The 10,988-nt window shown below is 35.4% G+C and overlaps 2 protein-coding genes across 7 annotated transcripts; one reads left to right on the forward strand and one right to left on the reverse strand.

Annotated features, from left to right (window-relative positions):
* Positions 1 to 2,023, forward strand: LOC140957495 (cyclin-dependent kinase inhibitor 3-like). 2 transcript variants are annotated; one of them, XM_073414785.1, is made up of 3 exons: positions 1 to 440; positions 1,518 to 1,718; positions 1,807 to 2,023. In XM_073414785.1, the coding sequence occupies exons 1-3, from the start codon at positions 76 to 78 to the stop codon at positions 1,874 to 1,876; spliced, it is 636 nt and encodes a 211-aa protein (XP_073270886.1). In that variant the 5' UTR covers positions 1 to 75; the 3' UTR covers positions 1,877 to 2,023. The 2 variants fall into 2 exon arrangements, with proteins under 2 accessions (XP_073270886.1, XP_073270887.1); XM_073414786.1 differs by having other exon boundaries at positions 1,521 to 1,718.
* Positions 2,024 to 2,049: 26 nt separating this feature from the next.
* On the reverse strand, positions 2,050 to 6,995 carry LOC140957496 (uncharacterized). Of its 5 annotated transcripts, none has more exons than XM_073414789.1 (5): positions 6,718 to 6,995; positions 6,530 to 6,633; positions 6,366 to 6,463; positions 4,504 to 4,689; positions 2,050 to 2,178 (listed from the first exon to the last, which is right to left on the reverse strand). In XM_073414789.1, exons 1-4 carry the CDS (start codon positions 6,935 to 6,937, stop codon positions 4,539 to 4,541), a joined length of 573 nt encoding a protein of 190 aa, XP_073270890.1. In that variant the 5' UTR covers positions 6,938 to 6,995; the 3' UTR covers positions 2,050 to 2,178; positions 4,504 to 4,538. The 5 variants fall into 5 exon arrangements, with proteins under 5 accessions (XP_073270890.1, XP_073270891.1, XP_073270889.1 ...); XM_073414790.1 differs by lacking the exon at positions 2,050 to 2,178 and adding an exon at positions 2,639 to 2,970; XM_073414788.1 differs by lacking the exon at positions 2,050 to 2,178 and adding an exon at positions 3,563 to 4,118.
* Positions 6,996 to 10,988: the final 3,993 nt, after the last annotated feature.

Below are 10,988 nucleotides of genomic sequence, written 5' to 3' on the forward strand. Positions count from 1 at the left end.
CTGCCCCCTCCCTCGTTATTTAACCTAATTTGAGATATAAAGCCCCATTCCCATGTCTTCGTGAAATTTATTAACATGGGGAAGTACATGAGGAAAGCTAAAACTGCCGGTGACACGGCGGTCATGGAGATGTCACAATCATCTCTCGGAGTACGCACTCGCGCCAAAACATTAGCTCTCCAGCGCCTCCAGTCCACCGCCGCTTCTACTGCTGCTCCGCCTGAGGACTCGTGCTACCTTGAGCTTCGCTCGCGGCGACTGGAAAAACGGCCGCCACCTCATCAGCATAATTCAGGAGAAGAGCAAGGACAGGAACACTCCGAGGACAGAACTCGCGAGGAGTGTTGTGAAGCAGCTTTGATTTCGTGTTCGGTAGGGGGTGGTGGTTTGGAAATCGAGGCTTCTTTCGGTGAAAATAATCTCGATACTGAAGTTCACAGGTACATTCACGCATGCAAGTTTTTTACTCATGTCAGAGTTAACGTGCTCACGTATTCTTGTGATCTGAATGATTTTGATGAATTAAAGATATCTAACTATTTTTTCCAGGTAAGATTGTTGTTCATCATTTTCCTTCGTTTTGCTGTCTAAATCTCTGGTTCTTAAGAAAGAGTATATCTGTATATACATTTGTGCTCTGAATTGAGTTCTATAAATCTTTAATTAGAGTTTTCTTTTTTTGAGTTGGAATGATTGTGACTCGATTTCTTCAATCTCTCCAGTTTTTTCTTCACTGAAACGGATGCTGACTGCTGCAACTGTTTTCAGTTTTGAATTATGTTTCCTTTCACATGAGAAGCTGAGTATTTATTGAAATATCTTTTTCATTCCTTTTCAGTTGCGTTGTGTTAGTATTTTATGTCAAATGTGGAAATTGAGTAAAATCAACGTACTCTCATTTTTTTAATGAAATAAACGATCTCGGCTGGTGAATCTTTCATTGCCCCACTTGTAAAAATGACAACACATAAGCACAGAGGCGGGTACCCCACAATAATTATAGTTCCATCTTTGTTTCATTTCGCCTACACAACGCTGCCATGTTTAAACTTTAGTTATTTTTCCTGTACTGTTGAAGTAGGTAAATGAAGACATGATTACCACCCTTTGCTGGGTTTTTTGCCTTTGGGATGTGAGAGGGTTCACTAACATTTAGCCTTTGCTCATCACTCAGCTAGATTGTGTTTCTTTAACATGACATTTTACATTAACCAGAAGCAATATTTGCTTCTCGTAGGATTTGACGGTAAAAAAGGAAGAAATTTACTTGATAAATTTTGTTTGTCTTGTACTGTGGTGGCAGCTAACCTTATCCGTGATTACAGCATGTCTTCTTGATGGGGCCACAATAAGATCAAAACTAATACTTTGAGTGGCTCTTCTTGTACCAATTATGCATCCAAGTCTCATTTCATGGTGATCAAATGTCCCTTCATGTGTTAACCTGATAGGGTATGGTTGCATGATGTTATTTGAATCGGTGAAAAACTAAAAAAAAAGTTCTCTATTATCTTCAGCAGGAGCACTAGGGAAATCACTCCCAGTAGTTCAACTAGGGCCGCAGCGACCCCCTGCTCTTCGACTCGAAAGGCGCATTTGAAGACACCTAGCCAAAGGTTGCCCTTAAATGCTGTTTTCGTAAACATGCCTGCACTGCATGAGTTGGAGGATTTCTTTGCTACTGAGGAGCAATCCATGCAACGCCATTTTATAGAAAAGTAAGCTGCTTCAACTTCTTTTAAACACTTTATAACTAGGCTGTGGTTTAGTGGAGTGACCCGTTTGTTCTTACTTTAATTTTTACAGATACAACTTCGACTTTGTGAATGATTCACCTCTCTCGGGACGTTATGAATGGGTGAAACACAGTCTTTGAGCAGAAATACAATTGCCCGCCAGAGATCTCACGGAAGATGTATAAATTAAATGTTCTGTAGAATATTAGGCATGTAGTTTGTTAGCTACTAACCTTTCAGAAGAGGAGGTTTGGCAGTGAATGAATATAGCATGTAGTAACATCTTGTATTTGGAGCTTCGCTAGGTTTTTATGTTTTGGCAGTGAATGAATACATATGATGCACCGGTCACCTTCAGTAATAAGCCACCATGAAGTTGAAACATACCCAGTAGTCAGCCACATATGTCGACGTAGAGAGTCTCTGTGGAACAAGCGGATTGCTGTTGAAAGAAATTGGGCATATAAACCCACCAACTAATCTATACTCAGAAAAGGCACATGGGTATCGGCCTAGGACAACAATTAAAAGATGAGCAAGCATCAAAACAGATATCTCAAAAATAAATAATAATTTTTCCAAAAAAAAAACCATACATCATGGAATCACTAAACCAATTCAAATGCCATGTCGATTTCTGCGCTTGAACAGGGCAATGGGTCATGTTCAAAACTAAGTGTGGACGGAGAAATTAGCTGGCTAAATAACATCTACTTTCTTTTGCCCATTCATAATTGTATTCAATTTCTGAGACCGGGCTTTAGCCAATGGTCTCACCCATCAGCTTAAACTGGCTCCTTCTCCGGGTTCGATCTCCTTCCCTAACGTGCGTTGTAATAAAAAAAAATAATTCTATTCAATTTCTCAGTTTATAAATGTAAGATTCTAAAAAGTAAAGTAAAAAATTTATTTTAAATGAATTTTATTTAATCAAGCCGTGTTTGAAAAGGTTTTTTGGATTGTTGCAAAATCGAACTGAGATGATTCAGGTTCTGTATTTCTGACCCATGTCAGGTGAGTCCATCCTTCAATGCAACTTTGTTGTTTTACAATTTATTACTGTGTGTTGTCCCGCTTCTCTGAAACTTGTGATGATAAGGCTGCAGGGTTGAACGAATACATACGTACATACATCTCTATATTTATTTACATAAATCTAAAAAAATTCATATTGTAAGGTTAAATCTTGTTGCCTCTTCACATGGAGCACTGCACCGCCCCCCTTGCATTATTCCTGCGTCCAAACGCTTATCTTTGGATGCGGTGATGGTGCCATTTGTTTCAAGTGCATGCATTTTTTCGTACTACTTATTTCAAAATTGGGTCACAAGTCCTACTTAATCGATCCACAATATCTATAGATATGAAAAGTGTGTTGTTTGCTTGAAAATCCAACTAGAAAATGGAACAAAAATTTTGATATTTGGCTCTTTTAGATTCCATTAGATTTCGCTTGAATTGATGTATTTGAAATGATGAATTTCAAATCCATTGTGACAAAATTCAAAGTTACATTTGGATTGAATAATTTGAATCTATGATTTCTAATTTATTTTCATAGTTAAATAACTTAAAAGATGAAAACTAAAATTTACCCCATTATAGTTATACTAATCATAAAGGATTTCAAATTTATATTTGAAATCCTTTATGATTAGAATAATTATATTATAAACAATAAGGAAGACAAATTTGAATTTCTTTTGTTTAAGCTAAGTAAACAATGAAAATACATTTTTCAAATCTATGGATTTCAAATGGCTCAATCCAAATACACCAAAGTGATACCAAGTCATGCAATTTCATATTAATTATGGTAGATTATAAATATACTCGAGGTTGATATCATTTGAAATCCATCACTCAAATCATTCTCCAAATCAAATATATCAATCCAAAAAAAAAAAAAAAGATTCATTATTTTAAACTAGGTAACCGAACACATGAAGAGAACAAAATGAAAATAGAATTCTTAATTTTCCTTTTTTTTCCCCTCGTGATCTCAACGATTTCTTGATGTCAGAGACTCAGATTCAAGTTTGCAAGATTGGAACTGAGTTATTATCTGGAGTTACTCGGGTCTAAAATTTGATAAAGGAAACCAAGTGTCGTATTATTGTGTGGCCACCTAATTTTAAGTAGTATGCCTCTGTAGCAATAAAAATGTCCTTCTTGATGTTGCTCACTCAATTAGATAATCACTAACTAGGTTGTTGAATTCCACGAAAGACTTGCTCATTATACTGTATTCTCCATAATAACTGACACTGGAACAATGCAGCAGCGAGGGAAATAAAGAAGGGTCAGATGCACCAGTGACGAAGGTCAGCAGTCAGTTATGTATCACTAGCCAAATCATTTCTTGCCTTTATTAGATTGGATCTGGATGTAGGGTTCAGTTGGATTAGAGGCCATAAAGAAATCTCACTGTTCAGTTATATATCTCACTACAGCTAATGGTTTCCTTGATATTACTTATGAAACTAAACTTGCAAACAGATCAGCCTAGCAAAAGTTAGTTCTATTTCAAGTTATACCAAGAAACCCATCAGTTTAAATACGAAGAGACCCACCTTCCCGAGTCAAAGAAAAAGTAAAAAAAGTGATAGTCAATATCTGTTTCTCAATCACCGAAATAAACTTGTTAAACACATAACAGAAGTGATCCATTTGACATCAAAACAAAAGAACTCTAGTCCAATGACATTAATTCAGACTAAAGCATAAGATTTATATACATACGAACAAAAAGGGAAAAAATCAGTACCTCACCCTGGGTTATGACTTTTAAGGGGGATCATGTTACTTTTGTTCCACAGAAGACCCGGAGTCCGGGGGCAATATGACTTTCACGTCAGACATTTCAACTTCACAGGCACTGCTGTTGGAGACATTATCGTTTTCTGCTCTAATCTGTTTGAGCTTGGCTAGTCGTACAGCACGCAACTCATATCTGAACTTAGCACAAATATAAGGATTTACTTACATGCTGCAAACATGTCATTTTCAAATTCATCCCATAATATAAAAAGTTTTGTCAATGTCCATGCACATGCCAGAGAGAAATATGGAGCATGCCGTGAGGTGAAAGTGGTTGATCAAAGCATTCTACAGAACTTTTCATACTTTGAAGCCCCATTTAAAAAATTAGAGTCATAGTTACTAAAAGAGGTATTTTGAATGAAGTTTTAGCAAAAGGACCAATGGTTCCGATTTCTGATTTCTTGATTTTACACAAGAAAGGTTCCTTAATGTCTTCTGCCCATGAAACTGTTATCCAAGTTTTTGCCTTTTCATCAAGTTTCACGGTCGAATCAACTGTTCTCTTTGTAATAGATAAAAAGAAGCAATCTCTTCCTGTAATGGATATAAAACATGCGGGCCTCTATGGTTACAATTTCACTTGCAGATCATTTTGCAAATGCTGGAGTACACAGTTTGTCTCAATCTATATCTATTTTCTTGTACGACTATCACTTTCATTCTTGCAAATGATTGTTTGATGCAGATGAAAAAAACTGCCGGTAGAAAATATTTCGATTTGAAAATTCTCAGTTTTTCTCTTACATGATAGATATCAAAACCCAGATCTCGATTAATACTGATAGAAATAAGATACTCAGATTGATATAGTAATTCTCAAATAACTAATTAATTATTATTTTTTAATCTTATTAATACATAAATGAATCCAGTACACTTCCACAAGTATTTTTGGTGGAAAATGGAAATAGGTGAAAAATGTTAGAGCGTACGATGTCAAACCCAGAAATTAACTAACAGTCTTTTTTGTACCATTAATAGTATAAGACCAATTCAAATTGTTTAACTGTAAGATTGCATTTGGATAAATGGATTTGAAGTTAGAGATTTCAAATGCATAATAATAAATTATTGGTTTATCTGGACAAACCCACTCGACGATGGACTTAAAATCCTAAAATAGTTAGTTTTTGAGTCATAGTGGTTGATTTCAAATTCACCCCTCAAGTACTTACTCAAATCCAAATCTCCCAATCCAAACACAACCTAAGTGAATTTGGTTTTAGAACACTTAATCTAGGATGTGCAAGGGACTTGGTTTGTGCGCTAAACTTATCGTTGAAGAGTATAAAATCAAAGATGTAGCAACTGCTAAGGAAGTAAACTATCTGAGTAAAATGAAAGCCTTTAAACAACCAAAGTTCCTTTAAATGTGGCCTTCAACGACTAAGGGTAATTAGAAAGACACAATTGCCGCTCATATTGTATTATGGATGAGATTTAGTCAATTTTAACAATTGAAATAACAAAGTGCGTATGATGTTAATCATTTTTTCATTAACACATTAGATTTAGATAGCAGCACACTAACTAAAAACTATGCTAAAGAATTAAGATGGTTTTGCTTCCATGCCAGATTATTAGCATCACTGGCTACCAAAAAACAGATGAAAACAACAGGTATCAATCCAATGGTTAACTCAACTGCTCTAGTCAATGCATCCACTGTAAGAACAAATCCTCTGATATAGTGGTGCTAACCACATAAAAGCATTCAACATAAACAATGTACTAACAGTGTTTCAAGAATAAATAGCTAGATTAAACAATCTACAGAAAAATGAATGGTAGAGTTAGGAAACTCACTCAGTCACATAACTCCTCACAAGGGCGAAATATATTCTCCAAAACTGCTGTTCTTTCAAATACCGAGGACATAACTTAAACCTAAGCTGTGAAAGTTCCTAGAGAAGCAAATCCAGTTAGGAAGTTTAACTGCAAATAACATTGAAAAAAGAGAGAAAAGAAACCTTGACTCTGGAAAGAACAAGCATCGCGTGATTTTCTTGCCAATCGGAAAGATCCTTCCGTAAATTTCCAGAGTTTCCACCATCAGCAATACTTCCCTCGCCATCTGTAAAATCTCCAACCCCAGCGGAATTACCACAAATATATAATACGCATATAGTGATGAATGGCGGTAATTAAGAGTGAATACCGGGTAGAGAAAAGCTTCTGAAAGTTTCAATTGAGAAGGATTTGACGAATTCTACCAAGCGATCTGTTACACCGTATAGCTGCTCCTCTTCTCCTTTGATTATGTTTCTGGAAATGGATGACGGCGCAACGTCGGAAGCGGGGGCGGCGGAGGAGGGATGGGACTGGGAGGTGATTTTAAGCTTGTTAAAACTGCGTCTGAACCATGAATTCACATCCATGGCCAGCCAGCACCTCTTCGGAGGCAAAACTGCGACAAGGACCAAGGAATTGTTGTGTTGGGCCCAACGCGCTGATGTTTCCAGCCCAATCTATTTTACATCAACTCTCACAGGCCCAGTCTATCAAATTGCACCCAAACTAGCACTTGCTTAAGTTGAGGTCCCAAGACCCATGTGGTCCCATCTACATGCCACCTCTTAGTTTCCAAATTTTTAAGATTAAAATTTATAATTTTTAAAGAAATTTATAAATAGAATTTGAAAAAAATAACAATAAAAAAACAAATAGTCTATTATTTTAAACATGCTGGTTTAAAGTTGAAATTTTCAGCGTTCTTCCAGCAGTACTATATTGGTGCGGCTTGTTCTTCCTTAACTGCTGTAATGGATTCGGAATTAGGTGTCCTAGTTGATTCAGCTCTCTTCGAGCACTATAGGAGCTCCAATGTCTTCTGAAGGATGCAGATAATCTCTTTTGAACATAGTGAAATCCAGAGTGTATGAGAGTGGTCAATAAATATTGCAACAAGTTCAGATTGCTCCAATCCCCTTTTGTTTAGTATCTTACATGATCCAATGCTTTGAGCTTTATATTCTTAGATGAAAATGAGCTGATTTATGATTTCAACAAATGATCCTCAGACTTTCTGCTTTCTAGGTATCCATAGATATCCACCTAAATTATACTTTTCGACGTTGTGTAACCCATATATATCATAGATATGGGGATAATACCCATTTTCGTCCTTATTGTTTACCGCTTTTCCCATTTCAGTCCCTCTTCATTTTTGACTGCTTAATTAATCCTTCAAGTTTTCAAAATCTTCTCGAATTGGTCCCTATTTTTATCTTGACTTTAAGATTAACGTTAATCCATATCATGTGCCTCTCACATGATCATTTCTTTGTGAAGACAGTCAGTCGATTACTCATTTTCATTTTACTCCCTACATGTACAACAACCCTAATCCCCAAATCAAACGATGGAGGGAAAGAGAAGGGCGAATGGTTGGAGACACCACTGATTGCTTGAAGAAGTATACTGTTTTCAAAGAAGTAAGCAAGCTTCCTTTGAGTGACCATCTTTGGTCTCGAGTGAGCAAGAAATTTTCTTCGCTAATTCTCCTATCTATTTCTTTTAAAAAATTATAATTCAAAATGCTAGTATTGAATCACATATAACAAGACATGTGCAACCATTTATTTATAGTGGATAGTGAAAGGGTGTTGGCCCCATTGAATTTTTTTCCTTGGATATACACAACAAATATTTGACGCAAATTTTTATTTCACAGATTTTTTTTTTTGAAATTACAGATTGATAGATTTGCTAAAGTGGAAGTCGGTAATGGCTAAAAGAAGTATACCTTCTCTTGAATTCACCCCGAATTATGGTAATGTTTCCCTTTTTTAATATGATGACTTTGTGGATAAATTTATTGAGATTTATCACATTTACTTATGTTAATATTCTGTTTGTTAGGCTGGATGGGAGAACCCACTCTTGTTACAATTAAATTGTACTACAATGGTTCAATGGAAACCAATCGCAAGAGGAAAATGTACAAAGGTGGGAATACTGAATACTTTGATTTTGTGGATATGGATAAGATAGGTTTGATTGAACTCTGGGTTATGCTGAGGAAGTAGGATGCCTGGAGAAAGATAGGTTCAAATTTTGGCACAAAATCGGTAAATCTTTGAACAATGGTAGATATTTGGAAAGTGATGCTGCTGTGGTTGAAATTAAGAACCATGTTCCCAAAAACTTTGAAGTGGAAATTTATATTGAACATGATGAATTTGTTTCAATAAATCACATAGATGCATCTGGTGTTTTAGAGAAACCAAAAGAAGTTGAATCGAAAACAAGGGTTGGAATCAATTATGAAGATGATGTAGAATTTTACGATAGTGAATTTGATTTTGACGAAGATGAAAATTTAAAGGGAAAGGGGAAAAATATAGTCATTGATGGTGATATTTCCAATGATTTGTTTGAGAGAATGCAAGGTGATGAAGGAGATGATGATTGTGTAGAAAGTGATGAGTTAGAGAGTGTATTTGATTCTGAAGAAGAAGATCTACAAAAATTCCAAATGTATGAATATTCGGAAAATCCTAATTTGAAGCTTGGTATGATATTTAATTCAAAAAAAGAGGATAAGTTTGCTATAGAAAGTCATTGTATCAGATGAGGGATGATAGTAACTTTGTCAAGAATGACAAAAGTAGGCTTCGAGGTGTGCGCAAAAATCAAGGATGTAAATGGGTTATTCATGTGTCACCAATGAATAAGGACAGTTGTTGGCAGATAAAGACGTTTGAATTTGAGCACAAAAACTGCTATTGGAATATTAAGAACAAAAAATCCAATAAAGCCGAGCTTGGTGTTAAGAACAAAAACATCCAATTAAACATAGAATATGCACCACAAACATGCAATGAAGCCGAGCTTGGTGCGACTACACAAGGCAACACACTGTCAGATGAAAGCGAAAGATTCATATCCAATAAAACCGCAGAACATGCTGAAGCATCATTCAAAAAAAAGAAAAAACTACAGGTTATCAATTATTTGTTGTGTATTTATGTTTATTTTAAGTGACAATAATTTTTTTAAAAGTTTTTCAATTTAAATGATTATTTTCAGGTAATACGACAACGAGCAACTGGAGTAACAATTACTGACAGCTCTAACAGAATATCATCAGTTAATGTAAGTGCAACTAAACTTTTTACATTTATTTTTGTGAGTTGGATATGTTTAAATTTTTTAATTTTTTTTCTCAGGTCCATAAAGTACTCAACAAACAAACACATGTTATTGTGAAAGGCGGAAAGAACTTCGTAACTGTGTCTAATTTGAGAGCTTCATTGGATGATCAAAGAAAAAAAACACCGATAAAATCAAGTGGATCTCGTTCGATGAAAGATGCCGGAAAGGAAATGGGTACTGGATCATCATAAAAATCTTGAAAAATCAATTAGAAACCTGATGTTAAAAAATTATTGGATGGTTTTGGAACTAGTGGTTGATGACATGTTATCTTGTTTTGTTGGATTCTAAATTTTATGGAAGTAGTGGTTGTGGACATGTTATTTATTTTTTGTTAGATTTTAATGGTTGTGATTATGAAATTAATAGCTTTAAGGAATCATTGAGTTTTTTTTTTCTCTGGAATGGTTCTGTTTGAGTTTTCTTAATGCATCTTTTTTTCTTGGAATGATATGCATCTTCCTTTTTTTTTCAAGGAATGGTTCTCTATTTTTCTTAATCCCTCGTTTGGCATTTCTTTCCTTATAAAGCAATAAGTAGCTGCAGATTCTTAGGACTATAAAAAGAAGAAAATGGCAAAACATAATTATGCTAAGCTTCCACCCGTAACAATTTGAAAAAATAATGAAAATCAAAAATTGGACACAAAGAATGACCAATCACAGTTGCAAACACAAGATGAATATTAAACATCTTACTCAAGTCAATGTTAAAAGACAGATTGTTTCATTCTTAATTCAAATCCCATAATCTAAAAAACAAACTTTAGTTTTTACACAAGTGCAACATAATCGAAAATGATAGAAACACATGCATCATCAGTCTCCTCCTTGTCTTCTTTCCTTTCCTCACTTAGATGTGCCTCATTAGCTGCGCCACCAACAGAAGCAATAACTACTCTATTTATCTTCACCAAGGTGTAGAGACTCTAGTGTTTCTTTGAGCTCTTTAGATAAATCTTCCATTTTCAATGCAATTTTGCGATTCTCACGTTCCAATTCCATTTGAGCATCTACTAAGTGGGCTATTCTTTCATACTCTTTTGGTTTTCTACTCGAACTTGCATCAGATGTTGAACTTGAACATTTTGCCTCGTTAGAGTTATAAGTAGCAGCTCCAGCAGATTGTTTCTTCATATACTCATCAAATGATTTCAATACCTCTTCTCTAGTCCAATAGGATTTGTGAGAAGCTCCACTGTACTTATTCACTTGCACTTGAGCCTCCCCCCAATTGTCGTAAACACCGGGTTTTCGTCCAACAAAGACAACA

The sequence above is a fragment of the Primulina huaijiensis genome, chromosome 14 (assembly GCF_012295235.1).
Source record: "Primulina huaijiensis isolate GDHJ02 chromosome 14, ASM1229523v2, whole genome shotgun sequence".
NCBI lineage: Eukaryota > Viridiplantae > Streptophyta > Magnoliopsida > Lamiales > Gesneriaceae > Primulina > Primulina huaijiensis.

Coding starts and splice junctions, on each gene's coding strand:
- LOC140957496 (XM_073414789.1), bottom strand. CDS start 6,937: ATGGATGTGAATTCATGGTTCAGACGCAGTTTTAACAAGCTTAAAATC. Junction 6,464..6,529: donor TTGTTCTTTCCAGAGTCAAG/GTTTCTTTTCTC, acceptor TTGCTTCTCTAG/GAACTTTCACAGCTTAGGTT. Junction 4,690..6,365: donor GTGAGGAGTTATGTGACTGA/GTGAGTTTCCTA, acceptor TGCTAAGTTCAG/ATATGAGTTGCGTGCTGTAC.
- LOC140957495 (XM_073414785.1), top strand. CDS start 76: ATGGGGAAGTACATGAGGAAAGCTAAAACTGCCGGTGACACGGCGGTC. Junction 441..1,517: donor CTCGATACTGAAGTTCACAG/GTACATTCACGC, acceptor TATTATCTTCAG/CAGGAGCACTAGGGAAATCA. Junction 1,719..1,806: donor CAACGCCATTTTATAGAAAA/GTAAGCTGCTTC, acceptor TAATTTTTACAG/ATACAACTTCGACTTTGTGA.